Genomic DNA, 24,395 nt, shown 5'->3' on the forward strand with positions numbered 1-24,395 from the left:
CTCCCATGCTTGAGCTCTGTCTCTCTCAAAAATAAATGAACATTAAAATAATAATAGGGCAAGAATAAGATACTGAAGGTGGAGTGATTCCTGGTGATGGCAAGGCCTAGTACCAGGTAATTCAGGGTTAAACACACACTTTGTCAAAGGACCTCATGGTTGGTCTTCTGGTTCATTTGAATCCCCCAAACGTTATGAGTTTAGCAGAACGTTCACATGGAATAGTAGGAGCATGGCCTGGTGTCTCTGAAGGAAAGTTCTTATTAGAAGAGTAAAATAGTTGTCCATACATTTATCTCTGGGTAAAGTCATGGTGGCTAAAGACCAGTAGAAGAGGTAAGAGCTTGAGTTATTACAAGAGGAGACTCAGTCGTATTTAAGGATTTTTTTTGTGTGTTTGCTTTTGGAATATTGATAACTTTCCCATAAGAAAATAGATGTTTTTCTCTAGAATATGTAAGAACCCAGTCAGTGTAAATTGAGAAGGTGATTGGGACCAAAACAGGTATGTTCTGTATTAGAATTTTTAAAAATATTCTGTTATTGTGGAGTAATCATTCTCATCACTAAATTGTAGAATGGCATTTAACAGGTTAATTATCTGGCCCTTGGTTTTGCGTGTGTAAAATGAAAAAGATTGGACTTTGTGGCTTTTTATCTGTGATATTCTATAATTATGTGATACTGTATTACCAAAGTGTACTCCTACAGGGAGGAAAACCTGGAGAATGAAGTCAGCATACAAAAAGCAGAGCTAACACATGGAATTAGGAGACATCACTTTGATAACATTCGAGCCCCCTGGCTCCAGCCATACCTGAAGCCATATACGTGTCCAAAGCCAAGCAAATGCCTGAAGCCAATCAGTTTCCTTTATATAAATACTATCTCAGTAGCACTCATCAATAGCATCCCATTTCAACATGGGGATCTTCTAACGACTAAAAATTAGCACAATACTCGAGTGATGACCAGTTGGAGACCTCCACGCCATGCCTGGACTAGAAGGAAGGGGTGTTTTAAGTTCCATGTCCTATTAGTATATTACTGGCACCATTCTAAGGCTTGAAAGAGGAATCCTAGTTACCTGGTGAGACATGAAATACACTTTAAAAAATAATCCAGTAAGTGTTGGTTAAAAGTTCATTTTGTTTATTACTAAAACTGCTGGGTAGTTCTGTATTAAACATTTATAGCTACTACTTAATTTGCCTCTTCCTAATAAAACAGCGTGTTAAAATTTCAATTAAGTTTTATGGGGAATTGAGGCACATTCTGTGCCCTCCTTGGATTTTATGTGCTCATTAGAAGCGAGGATATGAGGGGCACCTGGGTGGCTCAGTTGGGTAGACATCCAACTTCGGCTCTCACAGTTCATGGGTTCATGGTTTTGAGCCCTGTATCAGGCTTTCTGCTGTCAGCCCTGAGCCTGCTTCGGATCCTCTGCCCCTCCCCCGCTCACAAGCATTCTCTCTCTCTTTCTCTCTCTCTCTCAAAAATAAAAAGCACAAGGATATGAAAGGGAAAAACTAGGGTGAGAAAGCATTGCTTTTTTTGTATTTTAAAAATCTAATTTAGATTCATGATGAAACTGATTGTAAATTTAGTAAGAATTTTCATTGGAAACATCAAATCTCCAAGACTTGGAGAAAGATGGTTTCAAGATCCTACCCAGGATTTCCTTATTACTTATGGTATAAAAACCTGTACTCCATACATCATGAACCTCTTAACATCTTCCAGTTCTCCTTAAACTTCTTTTACTGTTTTCATATGAGAGAAACCACCAAAAGAATTTATTGAGTTGCAAGATAAGATGGAGGGATTCTGAGCTTCTGTTTCTAAAATACATCTGGGGCGCCTGGGTGGCTCAGTCCGTTAAGCATCTGACTTCAGCTCAGGTCATGATCTCACAGTTCGTGGGTTCAAGCCCTACATCGGGCTCTGTGCTGACAACTCAGAACCTGGAGGCTGCTTTGGATTCTGTGTCTCCCTCTCTCTCTGCCCCTCCCCTGCTCATACTCTGTCTCTCAAAAGTAAATAAATGTGTAAAAAATTTTTTTAAATAAAATACATCTAAACATAACATGTTCCCTCCCAAGCAATTATAAATAATATTAAGAGTCAGTCATCTTTCCAGTTTCTGAGTGGTTTTGTATAGCAAATTTGGAACCTGATGCTTCTGATTTATCATTTAAGAGTTCTGAAAAGCAACAACCCATCTTACAATAATTAAATGGATCTTTTTTATTAAGTAAAAGAATTTAACTCTGTTACTGAACATGTGTTTCTCCTTATAGGATGTTAAATTGCATTATTGTGGAATCGCTTATTTCATTGGTAGGAACAGATCCAAATTTTGTGGGGTGCAGGTTTATAGAACTTTAGCGAGCAATAGAAACTCTATACTCATTTAGTGCTAATTCTCCATTCCCTTCCCCCAGCACTTGATAACTGATATTCTACCTTTTGTCTCTATGAATTTGTCTATTCCAGAAACCGTACAATATTTGTTGTTTTGTGTCTGCAGTATTTCACTTAGCATGATTTCAAGGTTCATCCACATTATAATGTATTAGAATTTCATTTTTAAGGCTGAGTAATATTCCATTGTATGTATATACCACATTTTGTTTATTCACCTGTTGATGCACACTTGGATTGTTTCTACATTTTGGCTACTGTGGATAATGCTGCTATGAACATGGGCGTGCAATCTCTTGTAGTTCCTGCTTTCAAATCTTTTGGGTATTGGGGGACTTCTTTTAAGAAAAAGGATACAGGGGCGCCTGGGTGGCTCAGTCTGTTGAGTGTCTGACTATTGATCTTGGCTCAGGTCATGATCCCTGGGTCGTGGGATCAAGCTCTGCATACAACTCTGCACAGAGCCTGAAGCCTGTTTAAGATTCCCTCTCTCTCTCTCTCTCTCTCTCTCTCTCTCTCTCTCTCTCAAATGAAAAAAACAAAATCAAAACAATGAATATGACTGTAAGCACAAAAGGGAGTATTTGGCATGAGAAAAGAAGTTACAACAAAAAAAAATTTTAAAGCTGATAAGTACCACAAATATCACGAAATCCAGAAAAAAATTATTAACTGTGATAGAGCCCTTTGATACTACCCCCCCCCCCTACATTTTAGGTTGCATATTCTTTGATCACTTCTTTACAAGACAATAATTTTATAATACCAGTTTCTTTTTTTAATTTATTTATTTTTTGTATTTTTTAAAAATTTATATCCAAGTTAGCTAACATATAGTGTAATAGTGACTTCAGGAGTAGAATTTAGTGATTCACCACTTATATATAACACCAGTGCTAATCCCAACAAGTGCCCTCCTTAATGCCCATCATCCATTTAGCCCATCCCCTCCACCCAAAACCCCACTAGCAACCTTCAGTTTGTTTTCTCTATTTAAGAGTCTCTTATGGTTTGTCTCTCTCTGTGTTTTTCTATTATTTTTGCTTCCCTTCCATTATGTTCGTCTGTTTTGTTTCTTAAATTCCACAAGAGTGAAATCATATTTGTCTTTCTCTGACCTATTTTGCTTAACATAATACACTCCAGTTCAATCCACCTTGTTGCAAATGGCAACATTTTATTCTTTTTTTTTTAAATGTTTATTTTTGAAGGGGAGAGAGACAGAGCATGAGTTGGGGAGGGGCAGAGAGAGAGGGAGACACAGAATCTGAAGCAGGCTCCAGGCTCTGAGCCATCAGTACAGATCACGGTGCGGGGCTCGAACTCACGAACCATGAGATCATGACCTGGGCCGAAGTCAGATGCCTAACTGAGCCACCCAGGTGCCCCTAGATTTCATTCTTTTTGATCGCCGAGGAATACTCCATTGTATATATATACCACATCTTCTTTCTCCATTCATCAGTTGATAGACATTTGGACTCTTTCCAGACTTTGGCTCTTGTCAATAGTGCTGCTGTAAACATTGGGTGCATGTGTCCCTTCGAATCAGCACTCCTGTATCCTTTGGATAAATACCTAGTGGTGCAATTATTGGGTCATAGGGTAGTTCTGTTTTTAATTTTTTGAGGAACTTCCACACTGTTTTCCAGAATTGCTGCACCAGTTTGCATTCCCACCAGCAGTGAACAAGTGTTCCCCTTTCTCCACATCCTTGTCTGAGTTGTTAATTTTAGCCATTCTGACAGGCATGAATGAGGTGGTATCTCATTGTGGTTTTGATTTGTATTTCTCTGATGATGAGTAATGTTGAGCATCTTTTCATGCGTCTGTTAGCCATCTGGATGTCTTCGTTGGAGAAGTGTCTATTCATTTCTTTTGCCCATTTCTTCACTGGATTATTTGTTTTTTGGGGGTGTTGAGTTTGCTAAGTTCTTAATAGATTTTAGACACTAACCCTTTATCTGATTTGTCATTTGCAAATATCTTCTCCCATTCCGTCAGTTGCCTTTTACTTTTGCTGATTGTTTCCTTCCCTGTGCAGAAGTTTTTAATCTTAATGATGTCCCAATAGTTCATTTTTGCTTTTGTATCTCTTGCCTCTGCAGACATGTCAAGTAAGAAGTTGCTGTGGCTGAGGTCAAACAAGTTATTGCCTGTTTTCTCTTCTAGGATTTGATGGCTTCCTGTTTTATGTTTAGATCTTTCATCCATTTTGAGCTTATTTTTGTGTATGGTGTAAGAAAGTGGCCCAGGTTCATTCTTCGGCACGTTGCTGTCTAGTTTTCCCAACACCATTTGCTAAAGAGACCATCTTTTTTCCACTGCATATTCTTTCCTGCTTTGTCAAAGATTAGTTTGCCATACCTTTCTGGTCCATTTCTGGGTTCTCTAGTCTGTTCCATTGACCTATGTGTCTGCTCTTGTGCCAGTACCATAGAGTCTTGATGACGACAGCTTTGTAATACAGCTTGAAGTCTGGAATTGTGATGCCTCCAGCTTTGGTTTTCTTTTTCAGGATTGCTTTGTCTATTCGGGGTCTTTTCTGGTTCCACACAAATTTTAGGATTATTTGTTCTAACTCTGTGAAGAATGCTGGTATTATTTTGATAGGGATTGCTGGATCCTGGTTTTTAAAAGAAAGCTACAAGAGCCATTCTTAAAATGAATATAGTTTTTACTTGGTAGCATAGAATAATCTTCCTTGGGGTGATGATATTGTAGTCCTATTGTGTATTTTTATTCTGAGGAAATGCATGTGGCAGTATTTAATTATGAAATGTTATAATGCATCAGTTATGAGATTTCATGATGATTGCAGCTTACCTTTATATGATTCAACAACACAACTTACTTTCAAAGGGTTCAACAACCCTACCTACATACTTGGGGAGAAAAAATGGACAGAAATGGCAAAATGCTAAGAACTGTGTGATCTAGGGAGTAGGGTCCCCAACAAAATACCGAGTGTGTGTGAACACCGCTGCTCCTCGCGGAGCCACCCTGGAACCTGCCGCCAACCCTGGAAGTCCTAGGCTGGGCCCATGCCGACCACCCCAGGCTCCCGCCCCGGCTCGCCTCCAGACCCCGTCTGGGCATGCGCGGAGGCCCCGCGCGCCCGCCCCGCCCCTCGGGCGTACGTGAGCGCGCAGAGCGCAGGCGCGCGGCTCCCGGCTGCACGCGAGACGCCAGCTGCGGGAAGCGGAGGACGTCTGAGGTGCCGACCTGAGGTGATGGAGCCGCCGAAGGTGGAAAAGTTCAGCTCCGCCAACAGGGGAAATGGGCTGCGCGCCTTGGTGCAGCTGCGCCCCGGAGAGCTGCTCTTCCGCTCGGATCCCTTGGCGTACACGGTGTGCAAGGGGAGTCGTGGCATCGTCTGCGACCGCTGCCTCCTCGGGTACGTACGGAGCGCCCTCGCCCACCCGAGTCCGGGGCGGCGCGGGGAGACATCGTGGGGCCGCCCGCCGCGCGAGTCCGCACGGCCGTGGGTGCGCCGATATGGGGGCGCTGCCCCGATGCGCAGCCCCGCGCGGTTCCCGGAGGCGCGTCGCGGCTGACAGGGTGCTGCGTGCCGGGCATTGGGGGCGTTCCGGGCTCAGCCCTTCCAGCTCTGGTGGGGGGGGGGGGTGTGCGGTTTGCGGAGCTGGACCCGCTGACACCCCCGCCCGCCCCCGGGCTGCGCTAGGAATTGGAGGGAGCCGGTGGGGGCAGAGCTGAGGGGCGGTGTTGCGCTGCGGGTAATTTTCCTGGGGAACAAAAAGTCTGTGTCCTGGGCGGCCCTGGAAGTCACAATGGGCGGGGGTCGGGGTGGGCGGGTGCAGGGGTGCGTAAAAACCCGGCCCAGGGCTGAGGCCCCGCCAGCAGAGGACCGGGCTTGCGGGAGGCGGAAGAATCTCGGTGTTTACAGAACACGTTCCAGGGTCCAGGTTGTGTGTGGCCTGGGGACCCGTGGAGATGAACGGGACATCCTTAAGAATCCTGAAGGAGCACATAAGTGAGAGCGAGAATGAATTGCAGCGAATCAGAAGGGCTGAAATAGAGACGCAGCAGTGCTATGGGAGCACGAGTTACTGAGGGTGCGTGCAGCGCTGTGCGCGTCATGGCTAACTCTCAGCCACATAGCGGGCTGCGGGAGTCACAAGCCTGAGGCCCTGGGCGGATGTGAAGGGCTGTGCGAACGCAGGTTGTGGGAATATGCAGTGCACAGGCACAGTCATGGGAGCTGTAGCCAGGCAGCGAGTGTCGCTGAGCTCCGGTGGTATGCCGGAAGGGAGAGCTCTCCAGGACTGCTCTTGCAGACCGCTTAGCCTGGGGTTTGGGTGGACGGGGGTGAGGAGGTGGTTGCGGAATTCAAATGGGTAGGTTGACCATTAATCTACCAAGGCCTGGGGCGCCTGGGTGGCCCAGTCCGTTAAGCGTCCGACCTCGGCTCCGGTTGGTTCAGGTCATGATCTCACGGTTCGTGAGTTCGAGCCCCGGGCCAGGCTCTGTGCTGACAGCTCGGAGCCTGGACCCTGCTTCGGATTCTGTGTCTCCCTCTCTCTCTCTCTGCCCCTCCCCCACTTGCTCTCTCTCTGTCTCAAAATAAATAAACATTTTTGGGGCTCCTGGGCGGCTCCGTCAGTGAAGCGTCCCACTTGGGCTCAGGTCATAATCTTGAGGTTTGTGAATTCGAGCCCCGCGTGGGGCTCTGTGCTGATGGCTCAGAGCCTGGAGCCTGCTTTGGATTCTGTGTCTCCCTCTCTCTGCCCCTCCCCACTCACGCTCTGTCTCTCTCTCTCTGTCAAAAATAAATAAACATTAAAAAAATAAAATCTTACCAAGTCGTAATTTGATTTGTAGTTGAGGAATTTATTTAACTTTCGTATTTTAAGATCACTAAATAACAGTTGTATCTGTATCTTCCTGATGTAACCACAACAGCAACAACAAAAAATCTGTTGAGGAGAGAGCACTTTGAAGTTTTTGTAAACTTCAGAACTTATAAAAGTTTTGAAAACAGTTAATTCCTTTGAAGACTTAACTTTTGAGGTGCCTGGGTGGCTCAGTGGGTTAAACATCCTACTCTGGATTTCAGCTCAGGTCATGATGTCACAGTTTGTGAGTTCCAGCCCCACTCAGGCTCTGTGTTGGTAGCCAGGAACCTGCTTGGGGTTCGCACTCTGCCTGTTCCTCTGCCCCTCCCCCACTTGTGTCCCTCCCCCCCATAAATAAGTAAACATTAAAAAGAAGAGACTTAACTATTTGCTGAAGTCCCCCACATTGAAAGTTACACATTAAAAAAAAAAAACTCATTTATTTATTTTGAGCAGGGGAGGGGCAGCGAGAGAGGGAGAGAGAGAGAATCCCAAGCAGGTTCCCCAGTGTCAGCGTGGAGCCAGACGTGGGGCTCCATCTCAGGAACCATGAGATCATGACCTGAGCTGAAATCAGGAGTCAGATGCTTAACCAGCTGAGCCACCCAGGCGCCCTGAAAGTTACAGATCTTTAATTCTTATTCAAGCAAATTGGAGACTTGGGCTCTTCATCCTGCTGAATCATCTGTGGGTATATTTAGAGTTTGAAGGTAGTTAGTCCACAGTAGGGAACTTGCTTGATGAAGAAGGTGTGGGTCATCTTCCAGATGAAATCAGACTGGCAACGTTATTTAGTAGTTGGGACGGAAACGTTTTGGAATTAATACATGACACATTATTAACTGAATTATCAGAGCAGAACTTGAGTCATATGACACACAGAATTGTCTCTTTTCCAAAGTAGACTACACAGACCCAGTCCTTTGTGGGTGGGATGCTTCTTTATTTACCATACTATTTCATTCCTGTTGGCTATCACTCATGTTTCTTATTGGCAAGAAATTACTTGTTAGTTATGCTTTAAACAAAAAAGGAATTAAAAAGGAATTAAATGCAAGAGCATTGGGGAGATCGTAGCATTGGTTTGAGGTCTGGAGGAGCTCCAGTTCTGCCAGTGGGCAGGAACCAAGGAAAGTTGCACAGTCAGGATTACAGTTCAGAAGCAGCTGGGGTTGAGACCCGGGGAGTGGGTCGCTTTTGATGCTGTCTGGTAATACTGGTTTTTACGGCATGTGTTACCAGCACCTTGATCCTGGGCCCTGCTGCTGCTGCCACTGCTGCTTGGGAAACTGGGTATTGCTGGAAAGTTGCTTTCTCAACCATGTTTCTTTGTGGTATTAGCTTCTGATTCAAAATCGTCAGTGGGTGTCTTGGATTGGCTGGGATTAGGTCACTGCCTGCATCCTAGCTGCAAGGGAATTTGAGAAGGTGAGTATTAGGCCTTTTTGGCTTTTAGGAAAGGAGGCAGGCTCTGTTTCCACCAATGTTCAGATAGTGGGGAAATTAGCAAACATAAACATAGGAAAAGGGATCTCAGTAAATGCCAAGCATCCAAACTAAAACGAACTAAAGGAAGTTTTATACTAACTTTTAGTTAGTTAGTTAGTTAGTTAACTAACATTTAGTAACGCTCTACACAAAAAACACATTTTGGATTGCTAGGATATATTCACTTGTGCTGTCATACTAGGTGCTCTGTTGAACACTTCCACGTAAGTGGTTGTCGTGTTTCTCAAGTTTTCTACCACAACTGAATGACCCATCACTCGGATAAAGTTTCTGTGTTGTCATCTTGTGAGTGAAATTCATTCATCCTTAATTGTATGTATTAGGTAATCTTTCAATTTTTGAGACCCTAATGCCTGACACATAGTAAGCTTTTAGTTTGTGTTACAGACATCTTGTCGAATTTTCCTCTAGCTGTCCTTGCCCTTCTGTCTTCCTTTTGAATCAAGAAATGGTGGGGCGCCTGGGTGCCTCAGTCGGTTGAGCATCCTGCTTTGGCTCAGGTCATGATCTCGCAGTTGGTGAGTTCGAGCCCCGTCTCAGGCTCTGTGATGATAGCTCAGAGCCTGGAGCCTGCTTTGGATTCTGTCTCTCTCTCTCTCTCTCTCTTTCTCTCTTTCTCTCTGCCCCTCCCCTGCTTGTGCCTGTGTGCTGTCTCTTAAAAATAAGTAAGTATTAAAAAAAATTAAAAAAGAAATGAAATGAAAATATTAGTTTGTAGCAATAACAGTTTTGGGGTGGGGGTGGCAACATAAAATAACAGATATTTATTATAATTACTTTATTACTTCACTCTACCTGATTTCCTTTAGCCTTGGGGTGTTTGAACAGTACTTTAGTTCTTGCCTATTTATTTATTTATTTATTTATTATTTTTTATATATTTTTTTTATTATATGAAATTTATTGTCAAATTAGTTTCCATATGCCTAGTTATTTTTATTAACAGAGAAACTTGAATTTGCTTCATGGCTTCCCTTGCTTTTTTCCTCTCATTAAGGATTGGCTTCTGGTTTTTTATGTTGCAAGTGAAAAAAAATGAAGTATATAAATTGGGGAAGGATTAAATAATACGAAATTGTGACCTGAAATAATTTATATTATCCTTTTTCTGTATTCCTCACCTCTTTAGTTTGATAGCTGGAACAGATGGACAAACAGGTTATTTGTGTTTTCTCTTTTGGTAAATGCAGCATTTAAAATTCCATTTGTAATTATTTTGTTTGTAGAACTTACCTGTTTAGTGACCTAACTCTCTCTTGTTATGTCCTTGGAGCCTAGCACACAGGAGATGGTAACTGTTGAAGTTGTGAAAGGATAGTATTTTAGGGAATTTTAAGTCACTGTATGTTTGTTTTTGGTTTTCGAAAGTTCCAAGTTGCCTGTAGCTTCCTATCAAGAACTTCCTCTGACATACTCTAATGATAGTTTCTTCTATGGGCTAAGGAGGATATGATATCTCTTCTGTCATTATGGCTGAACTTGAGGCTAGTGCCTCTCAGGAGGACGGAAGATGAATTGGAAATGGAAAGTCCATCTTTTTCAGCCCTGAATTATGGGAAGAAGGGGGACAGAGGTAGGGAAAACAGATTGTGAGAAATACATGTTTTTTCTTTTTTCTTTCTTTCTTTCTTTTTTTTTGGAAAGATTTTACTTTTTAAAGAGTAATCTAAATAACCTGGCAATCTAGAGTCCCATGGTCCACTGAGACAGGCAGCTGCTCCAGAAATACATGTTTTGAGCTTCCTTGTCTGGCCAAAGTTCTGGGGTTAGGATGAAGGTGTTAAATAGGTTGAAGGGACAGTCCAAAGTAGAAGGCTTTTGATGGGGTCTGTGGCTGGTTCTGTCAGTAGAGCATGCAACTTGATTTCAGGGTCATGAGTTCAGGCCTCACATAGGGTGTAGGGCTTACTTAAAAAACAAACAAACAAAAAGGCTCGAAAGGAGAAAGTCTTTGGCTGTGCTCCTTGTTTGGAATCTCTAGAGGGCATAGCTATGTGGGTTAGTGCTGTGACAACACGGGGATAGAGCACAGTAGGGGTAGAAGGAAGTGGATAGATGGATGGATGAGCCTGGGGAAGCTAAATAGTTCTCATGCCACTGTGAGGGATGTGGAGGAGCTGAGAGGCCTGGTAGACAGCAGGCATCATACCATTCTAGACTGAAGGTCAGGATCATGGATACAGGGGTAGGAGCAGGCATGACATCCCAAGAGGTGAGATGAGATAGCACCAGTCCAGCCATGGGATGTGATCTCCTCTTTGCAGCAGAGCTCAGTGAGCATCCACAGAGACACGAAGATCCTAGGTCTTCTTGCCACCATAAGGATGTCCCTTCAGCCCCATTTGGATAAAAATTTATCTGAAAGCAACTATTTAAACCAGCTCTGGTAAGGAGATAAACTTAAATGTCTGAATATTAACTGGAAGAGACTGACATATTATCTGGCGAATTTTAAGTTTCTGGCCATTTCCTAGGGTGGGTGTTCGTAAAGGAAGATTAGATTAATTATTAGAAAAAACAGCCCTATGTTCATGATACAGACTTGATCTGTTCTAGAAAATAAAGCAGCTACATCTGAGTTACAGTGTGGATAGATATGACCAGGCAATAAAGGGCAAAAAAGGAACAATGTGTGGTGAGATGATGTAATCCATCTTGGCTAAGGACTGAACCTAGCGTGGAGGCAGGAATACCTTCATGTACTGAGGTAAGAAGAAGAGTGCCGGAGAAGGCAACAGTGGTGATTGAAAGGTTTGAGGACAGCTAGGAAAGTGACTAGTCTTGCTGAGTGACTCAGTCTTAGAGAAGAGAAGGTTTGAAATATTCTAGAAGAGTGAATTGCCTAGTGAAATATAGTAGGATAGCTTGGGCATGCCGAGAGCAGTCAGGGGAGGGCTTTTTTCTCACCCCGAGGTCAGCTAGCTACTTGACTGTGAGTTAGGTTTACCCAGGATTGTCGGGTTAGTTTAGTGGATGGAGAGTGGGAGAAAGAAGTTGAAGTTGTAGGCAAGGCAGGGATAATCAGGCACCATGATTTTTGAGCAAGGGACTTAGGTCATAAGGAGGGGAGGGTGATGGACAGTGGGCTGGGATGAAATCCGTGGATTAGGGGACGTGATGTGGTCAAGGAAGAGGTGGAGTGGCCAGAGTGGGCTGACTTGATGTGCATATACATGCACGTGTGCTTTAGAAGTGGTGTGTGTGTGCTGGAGCAAGAGGGTTTAGGGTGTGGCAGAAGGTGGCGGAGATAGGGGAGAAGATTGTTAGAATGAGCAGGAAACTGAGAGGCGGAGGTGTTAGATGAATTTTCTAAGTGAAGGTACCAGGAGCGTTAGGCATTGGAATGAATAGTTTCGGCAAAGGCAGAATTCTCACATTGGCTTCCTAAGCCAAGATTTAAGGGCCTGTGGAGAACGAGCCAAGTGGAGACAGATGGGCACTCACCTCTGTTCACGTAATGGGTAAAAGGCATTCTGTGGGTTTTCAGCTGGTTTAGTGAAATAAGTCAGCAACAGGTGCTGGTGAACTGTTGTTGTGTTATAGACTCTTCTTGGGAAGGGGGGCGGTGGGCTTTGGAGGTTGAAGGAAGGACCTCAAAGAGTAGAACCTTGAGAGATGGCCTGAAGTCAGGACTTGCAGGTTCCTGGGCACTGGCTAATGGATATACCTGAGCATCAAGGAAGGACTGATAATAAGGTGGGTGGGAAAGGACTCTACGGATATGAATTCCATTTTTCTTTTTGAGTGAGAGTTATAATTCCTGTTTCTTTTGCTTCTTTTTCTTCTGCAAGGAAGTTTGGGAAAGGGCTGTATGGCAGAGTTCTGAGCCTGCAAACATTTGGTCCATGTGAATGCCACAGCAGAGGACATTCTTAATCAGACAGGACGACCTGCTTTGTGGATAGCAGTAAGTTATTCTTCAGACAGTCTGGTGATTGTTCAGAGGTCTCATGAACAGAGCAACTGTGGGGACAGGGGTGGAGATCGGTGCCTGGAACTCAAAAGTTCAGACTTCCCCTCACCATGGTCATTGTGGCTTCTGCTGGTACAGAGTGCCCAGTTTGGGATCCTGGGTTCCCCCATATGGCAACACATCTTTGGGACCAGCCAGCCAGCTGGTGTCAGGTTTTTATCATAGACCCTTTTGTCATGGGAAGGATCACTGATTTGTTCGTATTGAAACATTCTGTTTTTTCCCCCTGCACTTTGATTTGCCTTTCTCTACCTGTGCTACCATCTCTGAAACCTACTAACAGTCTTCTGTAGAGCTTCTAAGTTTGCCTCAGACCTTCACAGAAGGAGAATTGAAGCAATGGGTTAATGTCTGTGGTTTGCCTGCTATTGACATATGCTGTCATTTGAGGTTCCTGATACCATAGAGCAGTGTTTCTCAAACTTTTCAGTGTCAGAACCCACTCTTAAAAATTGGGAAGGATTTCATAGGAGAGTCTTTAAATAAAAACAGTTATTTAGGACTGAAGAGGATTTACTTATGTGGCTACCTCTATTGACTTTACTGCATAAAAAAAACTGGTAAGTTTGAAAATATGTATTCAAACATAATTATTACATTTTAACAAAGTTTTTAGTGAAACAGACTTTTTCGTTAAAAAAATTTTTTTTTTTAGTTTATTCATTTATTTTGAGTGAGAGAGATAGTGAGGGAGGGAGTGGCAGAGGGAGAGGGAAAGAGAATCCCAAGTAGGCCCTGCAGTGTCTGCGCAGAGCCCGACGTGGGGCCTGATCCCACGAACCGTGAGATCATGACCTAAGCCAAAATCAAGAGCTGAACGCTTAAGTGACTGAGCCACCCACGTGCCCTGGGATGGTGATTAATGTGGATTATCAAGGGAAAGTAAGAGAGCTACCTTCTATTTACTTGTCACCACGGTATGTGACGATTGAATATTATTACTCAGTATCTAATATTCATTACTATTAGCAATGCCAGGCATGATTTTAAGTGCTTTATTTTGTGTATTATTTCACTTAATTCTCATGATAACCTGAAAAAAGTGTCTATTATGTTCCTTATAAACACAAATATGGACTAGAGAACATTCATACACTTGTAGGAGTGCATTTTTATAGTACCTGTAAAAATTGAGCACTATATTTTGTTGACCCTACTTTTGGAATTCTGACAGAAATACAAATACCAGTGGTTGTACAAGGATACTTAGCATAGCAGTTTGATAATTAAGAAGGGAGAGAGAATTTTAATGTTTGTTAACAGGGGACTGGTTAAGTTATGGCGTAGCCATATCGTAGAATACTGTCTAGCTGTTCAGATTGATAGATCCATATGTACAGATGTGGATGGATGTCCATGACGCATTCCTGGGTGAATACAGTTGGAGGACAATGTATGTATTTCCTGTAAATCTTTGTGTGATCGTATATGTACTTGTGTGTATAGAAGAAGTTTGGAAGAACACCCCGGAATTCTAATACTTCTTGAGAATGGGACTTGGAGGCGGGAGGGAAGATATTCCTTTGTACTTTTTATATTTTGTATTTTTATCCCAGTCAAGCTTGTATTCTTTTTTGTAATTAGAAATTTAAATACACTTTGAGAAAGTCTTTCTTAGACTTTGTTTCATTTGAAATTGTATAAAACAGTGTGTGCAGCTTGGGCTGAAGATGTCTTAGAAACGCTTTCCAGCTTATGTCCCATTTTTTTTTTTTTTTTTTTTTTTTGAAGCATCAGTTGATTAGACTGAGAGTGAACCTCTTGCTAGAAGGTGAGTAAGCTCACTGACTGGCTGGTCATAGGCTTTAGAGTTTGAACTAAGGAAGGTAGAACTGCTGCCAGTCCTCATGATAGTCAGCCCCTGTGTGAGCCTGGTTATTTAACTTTTCCTTGGTATTCCTTGGTGTTCTCAGTATCCATTACTAAACTTTACTCATTTTCCTCAGCGAGCACACAAGATGACTACATTTCTCAGCCTCCTTTCAGTTTGATTGGGACCCTGTGACTCATTTTTGGCCATGGAGTGTGGGCTGGAGGTTATATAAGCCATTTCTGGGTCTGCCATGAAATATCCTGTGCATTCTTCCCTCTCTCTTGCCTTGTGGAGGCCATGAATTGAGTTGGAGAAACAAGCATGAGTCAGAGCTTGGAGGAGAGTTGCTCTGATGAATTGCCCTACATGCATCAGATTTAGTAGGAGCTAGAAATAAATCTCTATTTAGTTGAGTTACTTAGAGCAGCTCACTTAGAGCAGCCCTTCTTGAACTTTAATGTGCAAATAAATCACCTGAAGATTTTGTTCAAGTAGATTCTGATTTGGTAAGGTCTGGGTTGGGTATGAGATTTTCCTTTCCTTTCCTTTCCTTTCCTTTCCTTTCCTTTCCTTTCCTTTCCTTTCCTTTTTTTTAATTTTTAAAGTAATCTCTACACCCAACATGGGGCTTGAAGTCACAACCCCAAGATCAAGAGTTGCATACTCTACTGACTGAGCCAACCAGGCACCCTGGGATTCTGCATTTCTAACAAGCTCCTAGGTGATGCTAAAGCTGATCACATATGAGTAGCAGAGACTTCAAAGGGTTAAATTAGATGACATATAGCCCACGGTAAGTACTCAGTAAGCACTTACCAAATGGATAGGATAGCATCCTGAAACAGCTCATATTCAGTGAATATGAGGAAAAGCAACTAGGGACTCTGCATTTATAATCAAGTATTTGAATTATTCCTAAGTATATATCTATTGTCTTATGTATCATGGGCTGTGAGTTAGTTTTAGTATTATGTGTGCAGAAAATATGTGAAATTAGAACCTGGAGTTATTTGTAAGATCATTTTGAACATTTGCCTTTTGACATACCATCATTTTGGTGTTTCAAATTGTTACTTGTTTCTTTTAGCTACTTTCATGGAAAAGTAATCTCTTCTCATTATAATTAAAATTTTTTTTTATACTTGTGTTTGGCAATAATTTCAAATTTACAGAAAAGTTGCAAGAATAAGAATGGGACAAAAAAAATATGGATTCCCTTTACCCAGATTAAATTATTAACATTTGATATCATTTACACACTCCTCCCTGTCCTCCCTTAAGCCCCCATCTTTATCCACATGTACATATGTTCTTTCTGATTATGTAACTTCCATATATCCTGGCCCTTTATCCTAAATAATGTGTATACTCAACAAGTAGGAAAGTTGTATCTTTAACTTCAAATTTAACATTACCATAATACTTTACTATCTGTATTTCCGTTTTGCCAGATGACCAAATAATGTTCTTCATAGTATTTTTTCCCCTTTTTATACAGGGTCTAGGGTCGTGTCTTGTATTTATTTGTCTTATCTTTGGCCTTCTTTAACATTTCACAAGTTTTCTTTGTCATTGAATATTGACTCCCCCTCCCCTCCCTTTCTCTTCCCCTCCTCTCCTTCTCCCACGCCCTCCCTCTCCCTCCCCCCCTTTTCCTCTCCCCCTCTTCCCCTTGCCTCCCTGTTCCCTTCCCTTCCGTTTTAATATAACTTTCCTCATTTTGGGTTTATCTAGTGTTGCTTCATGGTTAGATTTGGTTATGTATTCTCAGCTGTGATGGTACATGGTTGGGGTATCCTCAGGGTATCCTATTTGGAGGTTCACAAGGTTTAGCTGCCTTTCATTGGTGGTGTTAAACCCAGTCAAGCTGTTGTCTTGTTTTCCACTGTGTGCAGTGGAAACATCTCCTAACTAATCATCTCCTAACTAATAATCTGTGGGAAGACATTTTAAGACCATGGAAACTCCTGTTCATTAACATTTCTCTCTAGATTGAGCATCCATGGATGATTCTTGATTGAATCTGTGGTATGGCATTTGCAAAATGCTCATTTTCTAACTACAGCACTCCCCCCACACTTAGCAGTTAGCATTCAGCTTAGCATTTTACCATAAGCAAGGGCACATCCTTCTTCCTCATTATTTGTCTTTTTATGAATTTCCATTTTTTCCACTGGTTTATAATTAATTGCATACCTGATTATTTTGGTGCTCAAATTGTACCAGATTTTTTTAAATGTTTATTTATTTATTTTTATTTAATTTTTTTTTTTTTTGAGAGAGAGAGGCAGAGTGTGAGTGGGGGAGGGGCAGAGAGAGAGGGAGACACAGAATGTGAAGCAGGCTCCAGACTCTGAGCTGTCAGCACAGAGCCCTACGTGAGGCTCGAACCCACAAACTGTGAGATCATGACCTGAGCCGAAGTCGGATGCTTAACCGACTGAGCCACCCAGGCGTCCCTGTACCAGACTTTTTTAGTAGGAAAGCTTTAAAGGTGGATATTCTGTCCTTTAACTTTTTTTTTTTTTTTATGTTTATTTTTGAGAGGTGGGGGGGGGAGAGAGCAAGTAGGGGAGGCGCAGAGAGAGGGGGAGACAGAGTATTCCGAAGAGGATCCAAATGTGGGGCTTGAACTCAGGAACTGTGAGATCATGACCTGAACTGAAGTTGGACGCTCAACAGACTGAGCCTTCCAGGAGCCCCCATTCCCCCCCTTTTTAAGCATTTCTTTACTTTCTGGTATAACAAATGTTTTAGGCTCATCTGGTAATTATCCTGCCCAACCCTGGAATCAGTATATCTCTGAGGACTCCTGGATTCTTTTAGTGGGGAATAATATTGGATACCAAGATCTGATGCTGGGTGTGCTCACTGCTACTGGAATGTCTTTGCTTTGACCTTTTTAGCAGACAAAGTTGTGAAGTATGCAGGTTCATGAAAATGTGTGTACATATATACATATGTATATATGTATGTATACTTTAGAATATCATGGGTTCACACCAATACTTTCAAATCAGATTTGTCTCTTTAGGGTTCTTTCTTGCCTTTCTCCATTACATAATTGTATATTTCTTCTGCTTCAGTGACTCTCTTAGTAACAACATCAACCTGTTTACTCATTTATTGAACTCTGTATCTCATCTAAAATTGTTCCAAATTGTTACATCTACATATTAAAAATAAAAGCTCCTACTTGGTACTGAATTTGTTTACAGTGTACCTTTCCCTGCTGCTCTGCTGAAGACTGATAGTGTATAGTTAAATACTGTGCCCGTTTTGTATTCTTTCTCTTTTTCCCTTTAATGTATTTACTGGTATTAATTAGAAATATAATTGAGTTCATTTGTTTTACTTTGCTTTCAGTTTTAGATTTTCCTGCCCGCCTTTCTTGAAAGCAAGAGAGAGAGAGAGAGAGAGAGGGAGGGAGAGAATGCATGCCAGTGGGACAGAGGGGGAGAAAGAGAGAATCTCAAGCAGGTTCCACGCTCAATGAGATCATGAAATTATGACCTGAGCCGAAATCAAGAGTTAGATGCTTAACCAACTGAGCCACTTGGGTGCCCCGAATCTTTCTTATTCTTTTGTGTATGTTCCATAGTTTCTGATTTCCTCTGCTTGGCCATTTGTGTAATTTCTAGTATTTTGCAAATGTGAATAATACTTGTAATTAATAACCTCACACTTAAGTGTTTTGGTACTGTTACAGGTGTATATTCAGGGTAAATTCCTGGAAGTGGGATTGCTAAGCCAAAGTGTCAATACCTGTATGGGGTGGTACCATTTTATGTTTCCATTAGCAATGTAGGAGAGTGCTTGTTTCCCTCAGTTTTGTGGACTGAGTGTATTGTTAAGCTTTTGAATTTCTGCCAATTTGATGGGTGAAAAGTGGTATCTCAGTATAGGTTTTTTTTTTTTTTTAACGTTTATTTCAAGAGAGTGAAAGAGCACGTGCTCAACCGGAGGAGGGGCAGAGAGAGAGGGGGAGAGAGAGAATCCCAAGCTGGCTCTACACTGTCAGTGCAGAGTCCCCAACACAGGGCTCGAACTTACTAACTGAGAGATCATGACCTGAGCCAAAATCAAGAGTGGGACACTTAACTGACTGAGCCACTCAGGCACACATATCAGTATAGTTTTAATTTGCATTTAAGTTGCATTATCATTAAAGTTAAACATCTTTTTTTTTTTAATTTATTTTTTCTTTTAAGCAAGCTTTATGCCCAATGTGGGGCTTGTACTCATGACTCTGAGCTCAAGAGTTGCATACTCCACTGACTGAGCCAGCCAGGAGCCCCTGTTAAACATTGTTTCATATGTGTAAAGGCCATATTTATATATTTTTGTGAATTGTCTGTATATATCTTTTGTCCATTTATCTGTGAGATTTTTGGTCTTTTCCCCCCCTTCGAATTTTAAGCACTTTTTTGCACATTCGCAGTATTAGCCCTCTATCTTTGATAAATATTGGAAATACTTTCTCTCAGATTATTTCATTTAACTTTGATTATGATAGAGTAATTCACCCATGTTTTCTTTTAGAACTTGTATACTTTAAATCTTTACATTGAGATCTCTGATTCATTTAGAATTTGTTATGTATGGGGCGCCTGGGTGGCTCAGTCGGTTAAGTATCTGACTCTTGATTCAGCTCAGGTCTTGATCTCAGGGTCTTGATATCAGGGTCATGAGTTCAAGTCTTGTGTTGGTCTCCACACTGGCATGGAGACTACTTAAAAAAAAATAATTTATTATGTATAGTATAAGGTATGGATCTAATTTTATATTTTTCCAAATGGCTATCTAGCTGTCCCATCATGTGTTATTAAAAAGATTGGAGCAAATCACTGGGACAGAAAGTGTTCATATTCTAGATCATATACTAGTTGGCTCTAACTCTGGACTTTCTACTCTATTCCACTGGTCTGTTTGTATACTCATGTATCCATTTCTATTTTGTGAAGAGTTTTCAATTAAGAATAGGTGTTGAAGGGGCTCCTGAGTGGCTCAGTTGGTTAAACATCCTACTTTGGCTCAGTTTATGATCTTGTGGTTTGTGGGTTTGAGCCCTGCATCAGGCTCTGTGCTGACAGCTGGAGCCTGGAGCCTGCTTTGGATTCTGTGTCCTCCTCTCTCTCTCTGCTCCTCCTCTGCTCCTAGTCTTTTTCTTTCTCAAAAATGAATTAACATTAAAAATTAAAGAATAGGTGTTGAATTCTGCTTTAGCATTTCATCATCTGTGGAGAGTCCTATGATTTTTTTTTTCTTCGTAGACTTAATGTCCCATTGTAAGTTTACTTAAGAAAGACTATAGAACCAAGTTATATATAAGTCTCCTTATATTTCAGGCTTGCTTGCTTAGGTAAAGAGCATCATCAAAATAAATCCGTGTTTCAAAAATCCGTGTTGTGAAATTTCCTTTATTTAAAAAACTTTTTTTAATGTTTATTTATTTTTGAGAGAGAGTGCGAGCAGAGGAGGGGCAGAGACGGAGGGAGACACAGAATCGGAAGCAGGCTCCAGGCTCTGAGCTGTCAGCACAGAGCCCGATGCGGGGCTCAAACCCACAAACTGTGAGATCATGACCTGAGCTGACGTTGGTCGCTCAACTGACTGAACCACCCAGGTGCCCCTGGAGTTTGCTTTAAAGTAATGTAGTTGGGAGGTGTTGGTGGGGGTATAGGTTGTGTAAGGTTAGCCATATGTTGATAATTTTTGAAGCTGGTTGATGAATGTGTGGGGTTCCATTATACTGTTCTCTGTACTTTGGGAAATGATTAATGCTTTCTATGATAATAGTAAAAGGAAAGAAAAGATAAAAGAACTGTCCTCAAGTGTCTGGTCATTTTTGATTAGTCATATTTAAGAATGAGGCATTAAAAAAGTTTTAGGTTGAAAAAGAACAACTCTGGGTGTCTGTTCAGATTCTTGCCCAGTGGGTATCTGTATATTTGGTCATCTGGTGTCTCCCAACTGTCAGGGTTATTCTCTGGGACTGGTGAGTTTTTCTAGACGGGGGTTATATCAATTTAGGGTTTGATCAGAGAAGCAGAATCACGGAATGACAAAGGTTAAGTGTTATAGAGATTACAGCTTACATAACTGTGGGGTTGGTAAAGATGCTGTTGCTCTGCATCGTGGTGGCCCTCAAGTCAGTGGGGCTGGCAGAAAGAGAAGCCAGATACCGAGTGGGGGGAAGCAAGAACACATTGGAATCCAATTGGAACTAATGAGGACAGATTGAAAGCAGTGTCAGTCACTGCCTTCACCCTCAATGACACTGATGGCCTGCAGAAACTGCTAATGCTCTTTGCCACAGAACTGTTCCTGTACTGGGCTCCACAACTGGGAGGAGGTTCAGGAAGAGATAGGGGAGCTGAGGGCCTGATAGGTGCCCCAGGCCAACAAGGCAGGCCATTAGGTAGTGACCATGCACACAGGCTGCAGCAGTACCTGGCACCTGCGCAAACCCTGCACGCCCTGCAGAACGTAATGACGGTCGCTTTACTTCTGCTTTCCAAATGTCAGCCGTCTTTTTTGGCCAACCTTAACCTAGAGTATACAGAGAAGAGATTTTGGGGATTGTAGTTCCAGCTTGCTGTGTTGCTGTGCTATAGAAGCCATCGTAGTTCATCCCTTGTCGACCATGCATACCTATTTAACCATCCTTAACCATACTTGGCGACTGTAGCTAGTTTATTCTTTCACCGAACTATCCTTTGCACAGCTGAAAACACTCACCCTCTCCTGAAAAGAGCACATACAAAATCCCCTTACCAGGGTTCCCTGGGTGGCTCAGTCGGTCAAGTGTCTGACTCTTGATTTCGCTTCAGGTCATGATCTCACAGTTCGTGGGCTCAAGCCCTGTCTTGGGCTCTGTGCTGGCAGTGTGGAGCCTGCTTGGGATTCTCTCTCCCTCTCTCTACCCCCCCCCCCCCTTTGCTCTTTCGCTCTCTCTCTCGATAAATAAACTTACAAAAATTAAAAGAAATCTCTTTACCCATCCTTGGGTGATTTCATTCCTCTTGTAGCTGAATCACATTCTCCTTTTGATATTCCGTAACTTTGGTATTTTATAATCCACTGTCATTCTCCAAGATCCATCTGTCTTCTACATTGGCCAAACAGGCAAGTTAAGTGAGGATGTGAAAGTATTCTCCATCTTTGCATCTTTCTCAACATTGATGGTGGCAGTACGTCCTCCAGAAATTGCAGTATTGGTTTTGTTATACTGTTCAGGTAGGTAAAGGCATTCTAGTGGCTTCCACTTGGACTTTTACACCACAGTAGCTATTACTGTGTGCCTAAGGGAATAAGAGAGGGGATTTCTGACAGTTGTTCAGGATGTCTGTTTCGACTATATATTTGGGGACTGAATATCACTGCAGGGTGGATTTGGGACCTATTGGACTCACTGTGAGGTAAATGTGAGCCCAAACTGCTTTGATCCTCTGACTTCCATACACTACTCTTTCTTTCTTCCTTTCTTTCTTTCTTTCTTTCTTTCTTTCTTTCTTTCTCTTCCTCTCTCTCTCTCTCTCTCTCTCTCGCTCTCTCTTTCTTTCTACTTATGAGACAGTGTGAACAGGGGAGGGGCAGAGAGAGGGAGAGAGAGAATTCCAAGCAGGCTCCACAAAGTCAACACAGCATATGGTGCTATTCCTGCAAGTTTGGACCACAATGGTAATTTTGGGTCTTCAGGAATTAACTTTAGTTCAGAGCTGGTTTCCAGTAGACCTCCCAAAGTCTGGTTATGTTGTCTTCCCCAGTACAAAGTCATCCTCTTTTTTTTTTTTTTTTAATTTTATTTATTTATTTTGAAAGAGAGATCGAGTGGGGGAGGGGCAGACAGATAGGGAGAGAGAGAATCCCAAGCAGGCTCCTCCCCGTCAGTGCAGAGCCTGGTGTGGGGCTCTAACTACTGAACCGTGAGACCATGACCTGAGCCGAAATCAAGAGTTGGATGCTCAGCTGACTGAGCCACCCAGGTGCCCCAAAGTCATCCTTATAAATAGCTATAGATCTCTTTGGGAAGTCCAGGTGGAAAATTTACAGTATCCATATTTGGCTCTGTGGTAGCATTCTTCCTTTACGGGACCTGACCTTGTCTTCATTCCAGAGACTCTGGGTCTGTGAAGTGCCTCACATCTGGGAGTTGGTAGAGGGGCCATAACTTTCTTATTTTGGTGATTTAAGTCATACTTCTGTTTACCAGTTACACTATCAAGACTTAATTAGATTGCCCATCTATTTCAGTTCTGGGGACACTGTGATTACTTAGCCAATGTTAGAGATCTCTGCAGTTAAAACCTTACTAGTTCTGTTTTGGCTGCCATTATGGTGTTCATTCCCACCGTGTCTTTTATGATTATGTGCTGCTACTTGGTCCCTGCTACCACAGGATCCCATCATCTCCTGCTCAATTTAGGAAGCCCAGTTCTATGGCAGGAGTTACCACTTTTATTGCTGGCTTCTCATGGCTAGCCATCACAGAGGTCTTGAAAGAGGCCAGGGTTCCTCTCATGAATATATTTCTCATAGCTTGGTGAATGGAATGTTTTCTGGATCCTCCTGGGGACATGGTTAAAGGTAAGCAAGTCTTACATATTAAATCCACTCAGCATTCTGATCTCGTAAGCCATCAGATTCCATCTTCTTTAGTATCTAGAGAAGTTCTGATGTTTCACCTTCACTTAGTATAGGTCACCTTAGGGTCCAGCTTTCAGTAAACCAACCAACCAAACTGTTAGAGTCGTTCCTAGCTGTTTGGGCCAACCTGTTGAGCACAGTTTCTGCTTAGCACACACATATCAGTGAATTCATCTTAATCCAGCATTATCTTCCACCTGAATCCAATACTCCCAACACCCTTAGGGTCCTTTCCTGTGTTCCTCAAGTTTTTGTTGATATAAATTGACAAAATCTTGCAATTCTTTTGGTGTGTAATGAGCCTCCCAATGCATCACGCTTTTTAGCTTTATCCTTTGGGGTCTGCCAGGACTTGAGTGTCATAGATCTAAAGCACTGAGAGGTGGTGGAGATAGTTCCTGAGGGGGCTCAGCAGTCCTTCACACAGCCGTTACCATGGGGGAAGACACCCTCTTCAGAGTGTTTTTACTGGTAAAAGGAATTCAACAGAATTTAGGAATTCAGGCACCAAGTTTCATGGGTTTACACCCAAGATTTAGGGTCCCACTCCTTACCAGTTTCCTAACTTTATGTAAGAGTTAAAACGTGAGTTTGGAAATTCAGTTTACATTGTCACTCAGTTCCTGCTACTCCAGGTGTGGCGTGTGGGTCAGCAGCACCATTGTCCACGGGAGCTTGTTAGCAGTGCAGGTTTGTGCACCGCAGACTTACTGAATCAGCATACCTCTGCTTCATATAATTTCGAGCTCTCTGCGTAATGTGTATTTACTTTAAACTGAGAAGAATGGATTTCTGTAGGTACTTTTAAAGTTCTCAGCAGTCTGGTTATTTGATAAATGTTCCCTTTGAAAAATTTTTTGGGGATGCTGTGATTTGATTTCATGTTTAATTCTGTATATGCTACATCTAAAATTTTTGTTGGTCAAGTTTCAGGTGATTTCTTTCTCCTTTCCATCTGGGAGTTCCCAAGTAGTCTAATTTAGATGTGATGCTCCCTCTGGTGGACACTGGGATTAAAAGCACATACATTTTTTTCAGTATAGTGAATTTGTTGTCAGCTATTAAAACTTAATATCCCTGAGTGATCATCTTCACGAACCTCCTTTCCAATCTGTTCTCAACTTCTGACATTCACCATAGCTTTTGTTTTGAATTTGAACCATAAAAACAA

General features: G+C 42.2%; 1 protein-coding gene across 3 annotated transcripts in view; it reads left to right on the forward strand.

Annotated features, from left to right (window-relative positions):
• Positions 1 to 5,571: 5,571 nt before the first annotated feature.
• The window catches only part of SMYD3 (SET and MYND domain containing 3), a 684,892-nt gene continuing 666,068 nt past the window's right edge, over positions 5,572 to 24,395 (forward strand). For all 3 annotated transcript variants that reach the window (XM_060644895.3, XM_060644894.3, XM_060644896.3), the window contains exon 1: positions 5,572 to 5,821. In XM_060644895.3, coding sequence (XP_060500878.2) covers positions 5,658 to 5,821 — 164 coding nt within the window. In that variant the 5' untranslated portion in view covers positions 5,572 to 5,657. The remainder of the gene's footprint in view (positions 5,822 to 24,395) is intronic.

Source organism: Panthera onca, chromosome F1 (assembly GCF_046562875.1).
Source record: "Panthera onca isolate mPanOnc1 chromosome F1, mPanOnc1 haplotype 2, whole genome shotgun sequence".
NCBI classification, from domain to species: domain Eukaryota; kingdom Metazoa; phylum Chordata; class Mammalia; order Carnivora; family Felidae; genus Panthera; species Panthera onca.